We start from the raw sequence: 18,721 nt of genomic DNA, 5'->3' as shown, positions 1-18,721 counted from the left end.
GGTTCGATTTGAAAAATTCAGTGTTAGATAGTCCATATATCGTGGAAGGCTATAGGCTATAACTCGTCACGCTACGACCAATAGGAGTCGAGTACCAGTAAAAAATGTTACAAAAACGGGGAAAAATTTGACCCACTCTGTCTTATGTGACGCAAGCGAAGTTGCGCGGGTCAGCTAGAAACTTCATATATATTTATGAATAAGAGGGTTAGAATTTCATTTCTTAATGTCAAATAGAAAATTCATTCAGTCATTGACCTCTGGCGAGTGACATTGACCTTTCCCAGTGACCTCGACCTCAATACAAGTAAATACTTACAAGCCAGTCTTTCTTGCAATTCCCTAGTAGGTGCGACGTCAAGCGCTGACTTCCCGTGGCAGTTCAACAGCGTGGGATCCGCTCCCTCGCTCAGTAGGAGCGAACATACCTGCGAAATAAATATAATATTACTATCCTACTCCTGGGCAAAGATCTCCTCCTGTAGTTAGAGGTGAATTAGGCCTCGAGTGTAGACCATAGGTACCTAATGAAACTGATACTGTTGTTTAGTGGACGCTGGAGCTTCTTTGAGGGGGGGGGGGAGGGAGGGGTTGCTTAACCCAGTGGTACTGAGTGCCCAATGTAATGTTTGAGTTCATAGTAATTATTTGCGAAAGAAATTGACAATGCGTAATTGAACCTTTTACGAGTACAAGTTTAATTATTTTTTCGTTAACACAGTCAACTACCGTATTATTTTATCTTAGGGAAGGTACCAGATAATACCCATCAGCCAGCTGTCACCCCCTTCTTTGCTACACGTTAGGGGGTCAGAACAAGGGGTGACATACCTCCAGCCTCGCTTTACTAGCGGCCTCGTGCAAGGGCGTGAAGGCCCAGAGATCAGTCGCGTTCACATCGGCCCCCGCCCGCACCAGCAGCTCCGTCACCTCGTAGTGACCGTACGAGCACGCGTTGTGGAGGGGACTACTTAGACCCTCGGCCCAAGATATGAAGACCCAAAGAACCATTCTCTAAGACACTAAGTGACTCTAATCATAGTAGTACCAGCTAATAGCTAGCTGATACGACCACTATTGATCCTTTATATCACCCCCCTCTGCTACTTCCGATGCTGGGGGGGGGGGTCATCTACCTCAAGCTTAGCTTTACCATCCTGTCACAATAAAGACGAATAGATCCCTTCTCTCTCCTTTATATCACCCCCTCTGCTACTTCCGACTTTAGGGGGGGGGGGCAAGGGTTCACATATCTCAAGCTTAGCTTTACTATCCTGTCACAATAAAGACCAATAGACCCCTTCTCTCTCGCTTATATCACCCCCTCTGCTACTTCCGACGTTGTGAGGGGGGGGGGGAGACAAGGGTTCACATACCTGAAGCTTAGCTTCACAAGCCTGTCACATAAAGAAAAAAAGGCCCATTCCCTACGACACTAAGTGGGTCATAATTATCTTATCTTAGGGGGGGGGTCACATACCTCCAGCCTCGCTTTACTAGCAGCCTCGTGCAAGGGCGTGAAGGCCCAGAGATCAGTCGCGTTCACATCCGCCCCCGCCCGCACCAGCAGCTCCGTCACCTCGTAGTGACCGTACGAGCACGCGTTGTGAAGGGGGACTAGACCACTGTGGAACAAAACAATATGATTAGTATATGTGTAGTGACTGACTTACCTCCGGTTTCTGAGGTACATTTAGCGGTAGTTTATCTATTCAATACCGTTTAAACTCATATAAAAAATCGCTATTGAATAGATAAACTACTGCTAAATGTACCTCAGAAACCGGGGAATAGTGATCTATCAACGTACAGCACAAACCACTGGACGGATCGAGCTGAAATTTGACATGCAGGTGATGAGACAGATGACATGAGATGTTATGACGTAGACATCCGCTAAAAAAGGAATTTGATCAATTGAAAGTTTATTTGAAAATTCTGTCCTTAGTCACAAACCACGCGGGCGAAGTAGCAGGCAAAATCTGTTTTGTGGCCAGGGGGGCGTGACGTCACGGGCTCACGGTACAACTCACCCCTTGTCCTTGGCGTGTACGTCCGCGCCTCGCTGCAGCAGCAGGCGCACGGCGCGCGCGCGGTTGTACCCCGCGGCCAGGTGCAGGGGGGCGTGACGTCACGGGCTCACGGTACAACTCACCCCTTGTCCTTGGCGTGTACGTCCGCGCCTCGCTGCAGCAGCAGGCGCACGGCGCGCGCGCGGTTGTACCCCGCGGCCAGGTGGAGGGGGGCGTGACGTCACGGGCTCACGGTACAACTCACCCCTTGTCCTTGGCGTGTACGTCCGCGCCTCGCTGCAGCAGCAGGCGCACGGCGCGCGCGCGGTTGTACCCCGCGGCCAGGTGCAGGGGGGCGTGACGTCACGGGCTCACGGTACAACTCACCCCTTGTCCTTGGCGTGTACGTCCGCGCCTCGCTGCAGCAGCAGGCGCACGGCGCGCGCGCGGTTGTACCCCGCGGCCAGGTGGAGGGGGGCGTGACGTCACGGGCTCACGGTACAACTCACCCCTTGTCCTTGGCGTGTACGTCCGCGCCTCGCTGCAGCAGCAGGCGCACGGCGCGCGCGCGGTTGTACCCCGCGGCCAGGTGGAGGGGGGCGTGACGTCACGGGCTCACGGTACAACTCACCCCTTGTCCTTGGCGTGTACGTCCGCGCCTCGCTGCAGCAGCAGGCGCACGGCGCGCGCGCGGTTGTACCCCGCGGCCAGGTGCAGGGGGGCGTGACGTCACGGGCTCACGGTACAACTCACCCCTTGTCCTTGGCGTGTACGTCCGCGCCTCGCTGCAGCAGCAGGCGCACGGCGCGCGCGCGGTTGTACCCCGCGGCCAGGTGGAGGGGGGTGGAGCGGCGCCCGTCCGCCGCGTGCACGTTCACGTTGAGGGGGGTGAGCAGCGACGCGAGCCGGTCGTCGGCGCCTGAGCGCGCTGCTTCTAGCACGTCCGCTGCGCAGTATTCACCTGGAGAAACAAAAGGTTTTAAACGTACAGCTCAATCGATTTGGATTAAACCTGCCAGTGATACATTAAATATGACCCTGGAAAGCATATTACAAACAAATTTTAACAATATTGCAGGCAAAGTCGCCTGCATAAGCAAGGCACGAATGAAAACGGCTAAAGTACCTGTAAGCACAGGCCTGGTAGCGGAGTCAGCTAGGTCGAGTGGGGTCTTGCCTTCTGTGTTGCGAATGTTGGGGTCAGCACCGTGCTGCAGAAGAGCTGAGAAAAGAAGAATATTATCTATACACATGTCGTATTCACTGGTTAACGTGGTCACCTCGCCGCAATAACCGTAGCGCCGCGTGTGGTTCCAATCACACCCGGGATTAATATTTGTGTGATGAGCACGAGTATCTATCTGTCTGTTCTGAGCTTTCACCCGCGACTTCTTCCGCCACCTGAATTTTCCCATGGAAATGCGTCATTTTCCCGGGGTAAAAAGTAGCCTATGTCCTTTCTCGGGTATCAAAATATCTCCATACCAAATTTCATGCAAACTGGTTGAGTAGTTTAGGCGTCATTGAGTAACAGACAGACAGACAGACAGAGTTACTTTCGCATTTATAATATTAGTATGGATAGTATATAGTATATACAGTATACAGTATAATAGTATATATAGTATAATATATAGTATAGTATATAGTATGGATATGCACTTACCAATACAAACATCAACTTTCCCCTTAGCAGCGGCCTCGTGCAGCGGGGTATACCCCCAGTTGTCCCTCGCCGCCGGCGCCGCGCCCGCACTCAGTAAAGCACGCACGACGTCCGCGTGCCCGAATGAGCACGCATTGTGTAACGGCTGTAGACCACCGTCGTCGCGTGCTTGGAGCGCCGCACCAGCAGCTATTAGGATTTCTACCACCTCCCTACGGCCGTACCCTGGGAAAATAAAAAAGTTATATATCAGCTTAGCCTTTTTCCAAACTTTGTTGGAGTCGGCTTCCAGTCTCACCGGGTGCACCTGAATACCAGTGTTTTACATGGAGCGACTGCCTATCTGACCTCCACAACCCAGTTACCTGGGTTACCTGGGTCCCCTCGGTAATACTGGTTGTCAGACTTTCAAGCTTCTGACTAGTGTTAACGACTGTCGAAAAACTTCGAAAATGACAAGCGGGACTCACAATTTAACGTGCATTATAACATTTAAAGTAGATTAAGTATTAAAATCTAGGTAATAAAACAAAGCTAATCTTTTTCACAAATCGTAAGTGAAATCGTATGATTCAAGGTTAAACTGAATTGTTAACAAAGAGAATACGAGAGAACAATATTATTTAAATAACCTTACGGCTTAAGACCATTTAAATTGGCTAAATAAAAAATATATACTAATATTATAAAGCTGAAGAGTTAGTTTGTTTGAACGCGCTAATCTCATGGACTACGGGTCCGATTTAAAAAAATCTTTCAGTGTTAGGTAGCCTATTTATCGAGGAAGGCTGTAAGCTATATATCATCACGCTACGACCAATAGGAGCAGAGTACCAGTAAAAATGTTACACAAACGGGGAAAATTGTGACCCATTCTATCTTATGTGACGCAAGCGAAGTTGCGCGAGTTATATGGTCCCATATGGTAGTGGGGTCAGCCTTCCTTACACTCTACCTCCACTTCGCCCTATCCTTGACGTCGTCTACCTCAACTAGTTATATTATATTAGATCGGGGAAATAGTCTTTTCGCATTATAGTATGTATGAACTTGTAATAAAATCTCTTTGGCTTCAAGAATCACAAATGAGTACACGTTTCATTAAGTTTATTTCAGTGAGCTCGTGAGGTACCCAAATATCGAGCTTTTTTGTGTAGAGATTTTATTACAAGTTCATACATACTATAATGCGATAAGACTTTTTCCCCGACCTAATATTTTATTATTCTGGTTGAAACAGCCCCGGAATTGACATAACAACACAAAACCTCCCCGACCTAATATTTTATTATTCTAGTTGAAATAGACCCCGGAATTAATATAACAACACAAAACCTATACATATTACACACAGCTGTGCAAATAATTGCTGACGCGTTGTACATAATGATAATAAAATATGATTAATTCATTAATTGCTTAATGAATGGAAAATAAGGAAATATCGTCTATTTTGAAAGAGAAAGTACTCCCGCGCTAAGTATTGCTCTTGTGTCGCGGGGACTTTTACAAACATACAAACAACGGACACAAAGTATAACCAGACCCGAAACAATTATATATCGCATAAATAATTGTTCCGTGTGGGAATCGAACCCACAACCTCTCGACGCAATGGTAGCGGCGTGGCGACATTAACCACTGCGCCACGGAGACAGTTGTTCGTTTTTTTCAATTTCGATATAGAGCATGTTCATGTGAATATATTCTCTTCACTATCACACCAATTAGTATCGGTTCAGTAGTTTAGGAGAAAGAAACGTACTATAGGTACAAAATTAGCATACAAGTCTAGATAATAACCAGTTATTGGTCTATTGTTTATTGATAGACTTTCTACTTCTCATAGACAATGGGCGTAGTTTTTTTTATTTAATAATCCGTTTGAAGATGTATCGGTATTAAATTGTGTCGATTGAGGCCCTATATGTCAGTGGCGCAGTGGTTAAAGCGCTGCGGAAGGCCGTGGGTTCAATTCTGACACAGTACTCAGACTTACACATATTCGGGTTGACAATAGTCGCCTTATCCGAACGATAAAATCGAATTTAATTATTTAAACATTTAAGAAAAAATCAACTTCGCTGCGCCTAAATTTAAAAGGAATTATATGTATAAGACCCTAAGTAACTGCACATTTGGCGCAGTGCTTAAAGTGGTCACCTCGCCGCAATAACCGTAGCGCCGCGTGTGGCGGGTTCGAATCCCATCCGGGACAAATATTTGTGTGACGAGCACGAGTATTTGTTCTGAGTCTGGATGTTAATTTATCTATAGAAGTATGTATTTAGAAATATATAAGTATGTTTATCAGTTGTCTGGTTAGCATAGTACAAGCTCTGCTTAGTTTAGAATCAGATGACTGTGTATGAGTTGTCCAACAATATTTATTTATTTTAACTACCCAATCGGCACAAGCCGAACAAGTGCAGTAATTGCTTCGAGACGATTTTGTTGTTCAATAAATACTGAGGCGCCTGTAGCCAGTTACGCTCACCGGTCGGTAAACTATCTGTGGGCTAAGCAAACCTTGGCGCGGTCATTCCATAGATGGGTGACCGCATAGTGGTATTTGAACAGGGCGTCTCCGTGCTTCAGAGGGCACATAAAAAGTCGGTCCTGGTTGTTGTCAATTAAGATAACAGTTGTTAAGCCACGTCAAAGGCCTTCGGGCGGCTTGAACAACTTTGACACTAGGTTGACCACTAACCATATGATAAGAAGAAGAAGAAGAATAAATACTGTCAAAATGATCATGGCATATAATAAAATATTTATTCCTATCAGAATGTCCTCAACTTTTATCATATTGCTTTGAGGTAATAAGTTAATTAGAATCGTTGCACAGCACTTAATTCTAAGTGTTCTGACTCAATACCAAAGATAATACTATTACACAAGGCATAAAGAATTTGAACAAATAAATAAAAGACTAGGAAGGTATGTTTTCTTTTTTCTTGTCCTTATTCCACATTATGTGTGGATGACACAATGTGCTTTCGATTTCAATCAAATCAATAGATTTGGCTAATATTTTTACAAATGGCGTCCTGCCTGATATCAACCTTCCTTAGGAATTGTATTTCTTTATTAGGTACTAGGATGAATGTCATGAGAAAGTATTTCACACTATACTAAAGAAATAAGGTATACAAACACACATAGACAAAATCACACATTTTTCCTATAGGTGTAGGCAGAGGCCAGAGATCATAAGCTATACCTTAAGATGGACAAAGAAAACCCTTATATAATTCTTTCTTACATCATGACCATGTGCGTTTCATAATTAATTTTACATTTAACATTTTTTCCTTGTACTCTGTTCCTATTGGTCGTAGCGTGATGATATATAGCCTATAGGCTTCCTCGTTAAAAAGGCTATCTAACACTGTAAGAATTTTTCAAATTAGACTAGTAGCTCTTGAGATTAGCGCGTTCAAACTAACACACAAACAAACTCTTGAGCTTTATAATATTAGTATAGATTTCATATTACACACTTATCTAAGGTATCATCTTAAACAAGACAGGAAACTGTGAATCATACATTTCATCTTGGTTTACTTGACATTTTGGCACAGTTAACACTGACCATGATTACAAGTTGACTTGTATATGAAACATAGATAATCAGTTTCACTTTTTTAACCCATTCTACTGCTGGGCAAGGGTCTCATCCTAAATCAGGGAGGGGTTATGGCTTGCGTCTACCATGCTAGCCAAGTGTGTGTTGGGGACTTGCCCTTAAGAACTGTATAAATTTACATTGTATTAGAAATATATTTAATTAGAATTTTTGTATTGTCTTACTTCAAAACAGGAAGTAACTTTTAATAACTAAAGTTTTAAGTAAATAGAAATAATTTTAAGACTTAAAATAGAACTAACAACTTCTTTGACACTATCAAAATATTCTTAGCAGAAACTCACTGTCACATTTAGTCTGACTTGTGAATAGAACCTTGGACTATTCAGCTGCTGAATCAGATACTACTAAGACTATTATGTATTAATAAAATACGAGCATTACGTGTTTGATATATTTATTGACAGAGAATGCCAAATCGTTATATGATTAATATATGGCATCTACCATAGAGTAGGAGTTTAGGTGGAGTTTAGGTTCACCACATTTCTCCCCTCCTAACCTCTTAGCTGTTCTGCTGAATATAAGATGCAGCCAACACCTGGTTGAGGTGTCGGCGCCAGACATCGCCGTTGTCGGTGCGGATCTCATAATGAAGTCGGCCTAGACGTCTTGTGATAGTACCAAACTGCCAATGGTGCTTAGCACTCGTGTAGTCACGGGCCTGTACTCGTTCGCCGACTTCCAACTGTCTGACCTTGATCTCTTGATGTTTTGATGTAGTTTTTTTATGGGTGTTTCTAAACATGCAGTGTAATGCTGTTCGAACTTCTCTTCCAAACATTAACTGATAAGGTGTCTGACCATTCAAGTTTGGTGTCCGTCTGAGGCGAGTTTTTACCATGACAAGTTTCTCTTGAAGATTACCCCTTTCTCCCTCTAAGCTTCGTAAGATTCTCTTGACTGTTTGTACGTATCGTTCAGCTTGTCCATTGGTTGCAGGGTGGTATGGAGCAGAGGTTTTGTGCGAAATCATACAGTCTTTTAGAAATTTTTCGAACTCTCCCGATACGAATTGTCGGCCATTGTCTGAGACAAGGAGTAGAGGTGTTCCATAGGTGCAAAATAGTTCTTTCAATTTTTGGATGCACCAAGAGCTTGTCGTTGATTTAGTAGGTATAATCTCTGTCCATTTCGAAAATGCGTCTACAACTATTAAAAGATAGTATCCGTAAACAGGTCCGGCAAAATGGTATATTCCCGGTGTCCACCCCCTGCTTGTCCACCCCGGGTGGACAGAGACACAAATCTTTTAAAAAGTTCTCGTTGTCCACCCCTGGGGGACAGTGAGAATTAATTTTATATTATTCCCGCTGGCCACCCCGGGTGGACAAAGACACGAGTTTCATATTACTACTGTCGATGTTCACCGCCGGTGGACAAAGCCACTGCTTAGATAAACATTCTCAATGTCCTCGCTTGCTGGAATTGGGTGTAAATAATTATAATAAAATTAATTTAGTAGGTACATAGTTTAATCATATTATCAACATCTTTTACTTTTGCAATCTACACAAATAAGTGACTTGTTTGTTTGTTTGTCGTATGGTTAGTGGTCAACCTGGTGTCAAAGTTGTTCAAGCCGCCCGAGAGGCCTTTGACGTGGCTTAACGACTGTTATCTTAGTAGACAACAACCGGGACCGACTATTAACGTGCCCTCCGAAGCACGGAGACGCCCAGTTCAAATACCACTATGCGGTTACCCATCTATGGAATGACCGCGCCAATGGTTGCTTAACCCACAGATCGTTTACCGACCGGTGAGCGCAACTGGCTATGAGCGCCACAACATTATTAATAGGTAAGTGACAATTATTATTAATAGGTATTAATAAAAGTCACAGAAAAATCTTTACATCCTCATCCTTTCTACAAATAAATCAATATTGAATGTTTATTTAAGCAGTGGCTTTGTCCACCGGCGGTGAACATCGAGAGTAGTAATATGAAACTCGTGTCTTTGTCCACTCGGGGTGGCCAGCGGGAATAATTTAAAATTAATTCTCACTGTCCCCCAGGGGTGGACACCGAAAACTTTTTAAAAGATTTGTGTCTCTGTCCACCCGGGGTGGAGAAGCAGGGGGTGGATACCGGGAATATACCGGCAAAATCAATATGAAGCCTTTGCCAGGGGCCCTTTGGGTGTTCCCAGTGGTGTAGTGGTGCTTTCTCTGGTTCATTTTGTTGTAATCTACATGTTCTACAGGACTTAACTTTTGTTTCGATATCATTGTCAATTCCTTTCCAGTATACAAAACTGCGGGCCAGTAGCTTCATTTTCACAATGCCCGGGTGACCGAGGTGTAGTTCGTCCAGCACTCGTTCGCGTAATGTTTTTGGGATTAAGACTCGCGTTCCTCTTAGTATACATCCATCTTGTAAAGTAAATTCATTATCATTGTAACCGAGCGTTTTAAGTGATCGGCCAGTTTGTAATGCGAGTACTAATGGTGTATAATCGGAATCAATACTTGTCTCTTTCGCTATGATATTTGGGTTGACATCAATGGTATGTATTTGTTGAAGTTGAAAACTGTAATTCTGGTCCATTTTGTTTGCCTTTGTGTTTTCTACTGGGAACCTGGATAGGTAATCTGCATTTGAGTTGTTAGGCGAAGTTCTGTATTCAATGTTGTAGTCAAATCCAGATAAGAAATGAGCGTAGTGGAATAATCGCATTGTACTCATTGCTGGTAACGTTTGATGTGGGTGGAAAATTATTGTCAGTGGTTTATGGTCTGTCACTAGGATAAATTTTCTACCGTAACAATAATAAAAGAACTTCTTCAATCCCCAGTATATGGCAGTAGCTTCTTTGTCAATTTGGCTGTACTTCTTCTCGCTATCCGATAGTGTTCTGGAAGCGAATGCTATCGGTCTTTCTGATCCATCTGGGAGTCTATGTGATAGTACTGCTCCGATTCCCAGTGGAGATGCGTCTGTTGCAAGAACCAAGGGCCTCTTGGGATCAAAATGTATAAGTACTCTTTCGCTTAGAATTTCTTTTTTAATGTGTATAAAGCTCTGTTCGCATTCTGTAGACCATCGAAAACTAGATTCTTTCTTGAGTAAGTTGTTCAGTGGATTCGTGATCGATGATAGGTTGGGTATAAATTTGTTGTAAAAATTTGCCATTCCAAGAAATGTCCTCAATTCTGCGGTGTTGACTGGGCGTTCTGTTTTAATTATTGCGTTAATCTTTTCTCTGTTTTTGTGTAGACCTTCTTTGTCGATAGTGTGTCCCAAATAGTCGATGCTTGTTTTGAAAAAGTGGCACTTATTTTTGTTTACTCGTAGGTTACTTTCTTTTAGTTTGTCTAACACGAGCTTAAGTCTCTGTAGTAATTGTTCTTTGTTGATGCCTTGAATGATGATGTCATCAAAGAAACATTTTACACCTTCGAGATCTTGAAGGAGTTTATCCATAAATTTCTGCCAAAGGCTCGGCGCGACCTTAACGCCGAACATTAGGCGGTTCACCTTAAAAGTGCCTCGATGCGTACTTAGTGTTTGTAGCATTGCGCTTTCTTCATCCATTGTCATGTTGAGATATGCCTGGGTGATGTCGAGTGTACAGAATAGTTTACCTCCGTTCATCTCTGCAAATATATCTTCTATCATAGGTATTGGATATTGTTCATCTTGTATGACTTTATTTAGTGTAACTTTATAATCAGCGCACAATCGGATACTCCCATTCGGTTTGACAACTGGTACCACTGGAGTACCCCAATCAGAGTGGTCGACTTTCGTGATGACACCCTGTTTGCATAGTCGCTCGATCTCTTCATCCACTTTGGTTTTTAAAGCGTACGGTATTCTACGTGGTTTGATAAAAATTGGTCTTGTGTTTTCTTGTAGATTTAGGTGTCCTCTGTAATTGGGTATTTCGCCTAAGTCGGATCGAAATACTGATGTCTTGTAAAGTTCCAAAAGCTGGTCTAATTCTAGATTTTCTGATTGCTGTAAAGTTTTTATATCTGCTAAATTTAGAGTTTCGAGTTCTTTCATCCAACTCCGGCCAAAAACGGGGTCAACGTTGTTGTTGATGAGGTATAATTTACCGTGGAATTCTTTTCCTTGGCATCTGCATTGAACAAATGCAACACCTGCAGGTTCGATTACTTCGCCGGTATATGTTTTGAGTTTTATATTAGTTTTAAAGATTCTTTTGCCGATTTTCAATTTTCTGTAGTCTCGTAATGACATAGAAGTAAGTGTGGCTCCAGTGTCAAATTCCATTTTCATCTTAGCATGTTCAATGTGTACCGTTATCATGTATTTTTCGGATGTTTCACCAGATATAACATTAATATCATTCCATTCATCATCATCGCTTATCGCTGAGTCGTTTAATTGATTTATATCCGGTGTAGTCTTACTGGGCTTCGCATCTGAGCGCCGTTGTAGACACACACTAGCTAAGTGTCCGACCTTCTTGCATTTATAGCATGTTATGTTTATAGCGCTACATTTCTTGGTTTCGTGATTTAAACCACAGCGGAAACATTTCCCTTTTAAATCTCTTGGTGTGATTCCTCTAAAAGGAGATTTTTTTGAATTATTGTAGGAATCAGTGGAAATTTTATTGATATTGTCACTACTTGGTTGTTCATTCGGAAGCATTGATGTATTTTCTGCTTTACTCATTTCAATAGATGTTGCAATCTGTGTCAGGTGTTTAAATGTACATACTGTTCGGTCTTGTAAAATTTTTGTACGTGCGTCGCTATCTTTCAATCCTCTTATGAGTTGAAGAGATAAAAAGCTTTCTGAAATGTTTTTCTGGCAGTGTTGACATTTAAATTCGCAGTTGGTAGTGAGCTTTTTTAAATCTGCGGCGTATTGCGCTACTGTTTCATCCGATTTTTGAGTTCTCGATATAAATTTATGTTGTAGAACCCATTTGCTAGGTTTTGGGTCTAAGTAGTCGTCAAGTGTTTCAGTAATTTCGTTAAATGTCTTATTCAATGGTTCGTCTGGTGCTATTAAATCACATAATTTTTCATGGAGTTCTGGTGATAATGTAGACAGAAGAATATTTGTCTTCATGTGGGGCTCAGTAATTTCATTAAGTCTAAAGTACACTTCCAGACGTTTTTTAAAGTTATTGAACGTTTCTGATTCATGTAAAGGATTAAATTGTATTTTTGGTATAATCTTATGGTATTGGTATATTCTATGTTGGTCTTCCTGTCGCTGACCTTGAATAATGGTTTTTTTTGTTAAAAGTTTTGATACTAAAATAGTGTGAAGTTCTTCGAATTCGTAGCCGTAATTTTGTTCGTGTAAATACGCTGTTTCATCGTTATCATCTATGGTTTTGTTTTCTATCTTCTCTTGTAACTCTCGCAGTGCTGTTATGGTGTCCTTCAAGGCTGCGGAGCGAGCGGTGATGTCCTCGTCAGACATCGTCGCCCTCTGCTCGATGTAGGTATCGAGTCTGGTGAGCATCCCACGTAGGGTGCTCCGTTTTTTACGTAGCTTTTCCATTTAGGTTCAGTTTTTCCTCGTCGCCAATATTATGTATTAATAAAATACGAGCATTACGTGTTTGATATATTTATTGACAGAGAATGCCAAATCGTTATATGATTAATATATGGCATCTACCATAGAGTAGAAGGAGTTTAGGTGGAGTTTAGGTTCACCACAAAGACCATGAAACTTATTCACAAAAAGAGTATTAAACAATAACAAAGTATAATAATGCACATAATCTTTAAATTATAACAAAAAAGACTCGAAACTCACCTCAAAACGGATATACCGTGATAATAAACAAGTTGAAAATTAATAGACTGTAACATCGTTACATATATTGTTAGAATTTGGGCGCTCTTGCGAAATTCACACTCACAACGTAATTACGTCACGAAAACATGAATAAAACACAACAGAACTCATAAAACACGAAACGCCAATCGTCTAGCGTAACTAATTATGCAATTTTCAAAACTTATTTTACTTCCTTACTGAGACTCAGTCCTTTCACTGATTTCGGGAAAATTACGTTTTATGTCAAAAATTGTATGTTTGTTTTAATGTTGTGTGTACAAATACCTGCAGCGAAGTGTAGAGGAGTCGATTTTCGCCCGGCTGTGTCCCTGGCATTCACAGTTTGGGGCGTAATTAACTTTTTTACGCGAATAGCATCTCCAGTCTTACACGCTTCGAACAATTCTCGTAACGGGTCCGTGGGCGGCGGGAGAGCGTCAAGCGCCGATCCGAGTATCGAACGACGGCTCGACATGATGATTTCGCGATTCACATTTAGTTTTCGTGTATTAAACGCACATTATCGCGATATTATTGAATAAAAACACGTATATGCACAGCTGCTTGCTACTTTTATTTGACAATTGGCTTTTAGGGTTGTCACTACAAATCACTTTTTCCCTAAAATATTCAGTCGAGAAAATCGATTTGACAGAACAAGTCACCGTATTTTTTTATTTAATGTTATCCATCACCGTAATGACGAAGACTACTGTTCTGCAACTGTTTATGTATTAGAAAGTCTCTATTTAGCTATGTTTTCTGGTAGCGTGTTGTGTCAAAAACTTAAATAACACGCATTCATTCGGAATCTTCTGTAATTATACTTTATTTATCAACAATCCAATTTTGCTTAAATTTTTTTAAAGATTTTTATCTTATACAAGTTTACTTTCCCTGATTTTTGTGAAATAGTAGAGAGTGGTATTACCAAACACCATAGACAAAGTTGTTATGGTCATATTTTTTTATCGCCTTGATCGCTTTACTTTAATCACAATAGAAAGAGTTCTCACCACAAATCACAAGATTTTTTAAGATTATATCACAGTAACATAAAATTGTTGTGCAAGTAACAAGTTAATTTTGTCTTGCGTTTTTAAACAATGTTCACGATAATTAATCAAATCAATTTTAATTACTAATAAATCATGCGTTTTACACTTACTGGTTGCAGAGTAGATCTACACTTGTACTTGTTAGGAAATTTACCAGTGGGGTAATTCATATTACTTGTTCGAATAAAAAATTATTTAATAGTGTTTGAATTTTTTAATACCACTGCCTGCAAATCTGTGAAATTTCAAATAATTAACTTAAATAGGAATTTGTCATATATGTTTGATTGATCACGGATTTGCAATAATAAAACGCTTTCGTCTATCTTGTCTCTAGCCGTTAGTTGACGAAATCAAAATGGCGTCTTTTACGGACTAGCGCTTATCCGCCGCATACTGAATACCGTTTTCGATAATCGTGGGTGTAACTATTTATTAGTGATCATAACAATTTGTGAACGATTATTCAGTGTTAAAGTGTTATTTTTTTCAAAACGGACTCAAAGGAATTTGTTTTGATACATCGATACGAGTTCCTTCTAAGGTATGTCTCCTTTCACTCGAATATTTAATATTGATAATCGTCATATTATCGCGAAATTATCTGGAAATGGTGCCTTAGTTTCTCGTAGCGTAGTATGTGTCGCGCGTGGATTCTGAATTAACGCGGACGGAAGCCCCGTTCAATAGTTTAGTAGGTGAAAGAAGAAACAGGTTTTTTTCGTTCCGAGGACGCAAGACTTGATCGCGAGGTTGGGTCAAATCTTCACTTTTCTCGGTTCCTCATTCTTGTCGCGCGTCGCACCGTCTACGGGTTTGCTTAAGCGTTATATGTACAAATATTTGTTGTTGCGTCGAACATCTAACTTAATTAGTGGACAGGCGCGGCCTGGCGTTTAGTTTCACTTATCTTGAGTGCGAACGATGGTGTGCCTGTGTGTTCATCGTATTTGGATTGCAGTGTAGTGAGTTAAGTTGCTGGCCGTCTGTTTGTCGAAAGTTACGATCTATAAAAGAGGTAATTCTAGTTTCTAGTTGTTATTCTGGTTGCTATTTAAAAAATGGGACTTTCAATTGAGTTAAAGCCTATTAGAGGCAATTAGCGAGTATTAGAGGGACTAATTAAAATTAATGCGTATTTCGTACCAGTCCCAACTATTTAGTACTAAGTAGTTTTAGAGATATTGCAGTTATAAGTGGACAAATAAATATTTGACCGCACAGAACAGTGGTTCAAGTAAAATAAACGATATAAGTATTATGAATCATAGCATTTAACAGGATGTGATAAAATCAATGAATAATTGCCATTTTAATATGTAACTTCTGTTTCCTTAGTTTTAAACATGGTATTACTTATTTATGGTTTTGTTTTTAACCCATGAGTCTCCCACTGCTGGGCAAGGGTCTTCTCCCAAACAAGTTTGGAGTTAGGTATTGAGTCCACCACACTGACGTAGTGCGGGTTAGGGACTTTGCATGCCCTCTAGAAATGTGTAAAATAACTAGGCATGCAAGGTTTTATCTTGTTGTATTCCTCTACCATTAGGGCAAGTGATAATTATTGCTAATATGTATGGCTTAGTTGTAAACAAATTTATTCACTATCATAATGCACTAGAGATGAGATCATATTGATAATTATCTTGAAAAATGGTTAGGGGCGTAGTACTTGTTACTGGCAGTCCTGTATGACAAGATGTATGGATGTGAATTTGGCAAGGGAAGTTTGTAAGGGTTGTACTATGTGGTGTTCTTTGGTCTCTGCCCACCAGTATGGAGAAATGGAGTAATAGGGCATTCTTAGGTCTCTGCCTTCTGCTTTGGGAAATAATTATATTATGTATTAACATATGTATGTAAGCGTTAGAGATGACCTTAGCATGGCTGTAACAGCTAGTATCTTTACTGCCTATATTTCTATGAAAATATCAAATATTTTAAGTTTAATATTCCCTAGAAATTATTACTTTTGTGGCCCACATATTTATGAGTCTCTTTCCTTGTCTATTATGATTTAATTACCTACTTTATTAATACAATTTAATAATTTAATAATATTATAATATTTGCCTATAATTGTGTCACATTATATTTAGATTGTTATACACGAAAAGTACTTATGTGATGAATAAATAGTAAACTTATGTCTAATAGTACTTAGAGTATGTTGTTTGTATGTTTGTAAAAGTCCTACATACATTTTTAGTGCCTAAAGTAGTTTGCAGTTACTATGATTGGTCCTGTATGACAAGATGTATGGATGTGAATGAAGCAAGGGAAGTTTGTAAGCATCGTACCAAGTGGCATTCTTTGATCTCTGCTTACCAATGTGGGAAAAAGTCATGATTTTACATATGTATGTATATGTATTAAGATTAGGTAGTTTATTAATAAAAGTTGTGTGAAAACCCTAAAGATAAAATGAAATCAAGTGACAAATTACTCATAATATACATATAAAATGTTGTAAGTCCACAATCTGGGTTTTTTAATCTAAATAAAATGTAAACTTTCCCACTACTAGTGATTCAAAGGATTTTACAGACGCGTTGGTTTTGTTGTTCTATAAATATTGCTGAACCAAATATGTGTGTAACAAGTTATATTCAAAAGTTGCCTTAACAGAGGCAATAAAAGTAGGAAGAAGAGGGAGAAAATTCCCAGTAGTCACCCTGGGGTGACAGTATAGAGAGAACAACTTGGAATATACTAATCATAGTAGATCATTTTAGTAATACAACTTTACAGTGTGGCTACTTCTAATTAATGTATCTATATAAGTATGTATTTACAAGTATATAAGTATGTTTATCTGTTATTTGGTTACAGTACAAGCTCTGCTTAGTTTGGAATCAAATGACCGTGTGTGAGTTGTACAATGATATTTATTTATTTTATTTACTTCGGCCCTAACAACTTAATATGAGCATAATATACGCTGCCTCTCCGTCTACTCAAGCATTTAAAAGTACCAAAGTTATAAAACCTATATTTGAAGTGTATATCTATATTATCTCCCAAGAGGCTGTGTTATCAGTAAGATCTATGTTATCACTAACACTTGAAGATAACGCTTTAGATAGTGTGTGGAATTATACTGTTTACTTTCAAGATGATTTTTTCTAAGCCATACTTTTAATCATTTTGAAGGATAATGTTTGCACTGACCATCGGTTTCTGAGGTACGTTTAGTGGCAGTTTATCTATTCAATATAAACTCAATAAACATGACAGTTTGAATAGATAAACTACTGCTAAAAGTACCTTAGAAACCGTGCGTTAGTCAATCATTCTGAATGTTTATGTAATTATAGTTTTTTGATAAGATGTATGGATGTAAATGAGGCAAAGGAAGATTGTAGGGGTTGTACCAAGTGGGATCCTTTGGTCTCTGCCTACCTCCATGGGAAGGCGTGATTTTATGTATGTACTAGCGGACCCGACAGACGTTGTCCTGTCTACACGTCATTAATTTGAAAATTTTAAAAACACTTTTAATAATCTAAACCATTCTCAGATCCCCTTGAACACACACAAAAAAAATCGTCAAAATCGGTCCAATTGCTTAAGAGAAGTTCAGTGACATACACACTTACAGAAGAATTATATATATAAAGATAGTTTATACAGGAGTGTACAAAAATAGAATTAACTGCCACATGATGCATGAGTTTTCACCTAAAACGGGAGTTGTAGTAGGCATTAAGTCCAAATGCTGTGTGAAACGAAGGTTTCTCTTAAATGGCCATAATATTCAGACCATGGGATAGAGCATTCTTCCGCATTTTTCTTATGGTGGTTACAATCAACCCTGTCACTCTGTTTTGTCTTGACAATGAGTTCTTTATTATTATCATAACTTATTGTTATCATAACTATGTTTTTTTACCGGGGTTTTCCTACTCATATCTAATATTAACCTCGTTTTATCTATGTGCCAAATATCGCGTCATATAGATTGTTTATTTATTTAATTTTTTATTACTTATTCTGATGGCCGTTTTTTGTAAACATTACTCTGATATGAAGGTCTTTTATTATTGTTATTCTTTATAAGAAATAATATCATAAATCAATATCATTGGACAACTCACACGCAGCTATTTGATTCCAAACTAAGCTTGTACTACGGTGACTAAATAACTCATAAACATACTTATAGATTCCTAAATTCATGCTTATATAGCTACATTAACAAGCTCAGAACAGATACTCGTGCTCATCACACAAATATTAGTCCGGGGTGTGAGCCACCACACGCGGCGCTACGGTTATTGCAGCGAGGTGACAAGGTTAACCACTGCGCCAAACGTGCAGTTAAATCCAGTGAAAAAGACCACTATAGACGGCTTCTTAATAAAACTACGGTCATTCCGACACTGATAGAATACTAGTATAAAACTTAAATGAAGCCCTAGTATCATATGAAGTCTGATAAGTTGCCCTTGAGAAGATTATGTCTGGAACTGACTTTAGTGTTAATATCATCATATAGTGTAGATACATTTTGTATGATTTTACATAGGTACCTAATACCTACATACATAATCTTG

The 18,721-nt window shown here is 39.9% G+C and overlaps 2 protein-coding genes across 3 annotated transcripts in view; one reads left to right on the top strand and one right to left on the bottom strand.

Moving 5' to 3' along the window:
• The window catches only part of Tnks (tankyrase), a 37,088-nt gene extending 23,396 nt beyond the window's left edge, over positions 1–13,692 (bottom strand). Inside the window, exons 1-6 of the mRNA XM_076133492.1 lie at positions 13,393–13,692; positions 3,679–3,903; positions 3,139–3,234; positions 2,766–2,973; positions 1,481–1,625; positions 320–428 (exon numbers count right to left, since the gene is read on the bottom strand). Coding sequence (XP_075989607.1) covers positions 320–428; positions 1,481–1,625; positions 2,766–2,973; positions 3,139–3,234; positions 3,679–3,903; positions 13,393–13,582 — 973 coding nt within the window. The 5' untranslated portion in view covers positions 13,583–13,692. The remainder of the gene's footprint in view (positions 1–319; positions 429–1,480; positions 1,626–2,765; positions 2,974–3,138; positions 3,235–3,678; positions 3,904–13,392) is intronic.
• Positions 13,693–14,530: 838 nt separating this feature from the next.
• The window catches only part of Slik (Sterile20-like kinase), a 56,962-nt gene continuing 52,771 nt past the window's right edge, over positions 14,531–18,721 (top strand). The window contains exon 1 of one of the 2 annotated variants that reach the window (XM_076133250.1): positions 14,531–14,709. The gene's annotated coding sequence lies outside the window, so the exon portion shown is untranslated. Of the gene's footprint in view, positions 14,710–14,764; positions 15,184–18,721 lie in introns of those variants that run through there. The other variant, XM_076133249.1, reaches the window with a different exon arrangement.

The sequence above is a fragment of the Anticarsia gemmatalis genome, chromosome 29, assembly GCF_050436995.1.
Source record: "Anticarsia gemmatalis isolate Benzon Research Colony breed Stoneville strain chromosome 29, ilAntGemm2 primary, whole genome shotgun sequence".
NCBI classification, from domain to species: domain Eukaryota; kingdom Metazoa; phylum Arthropoda; class Insecta; order Lepidoptera; family Erebidae; genus Anticarsia; species Anticarsia gemmatalis.
Note: the sequence above shows the minus strand (reverse complement) of the source record. Positions and strands in the feature narration are given on the sequence as shown.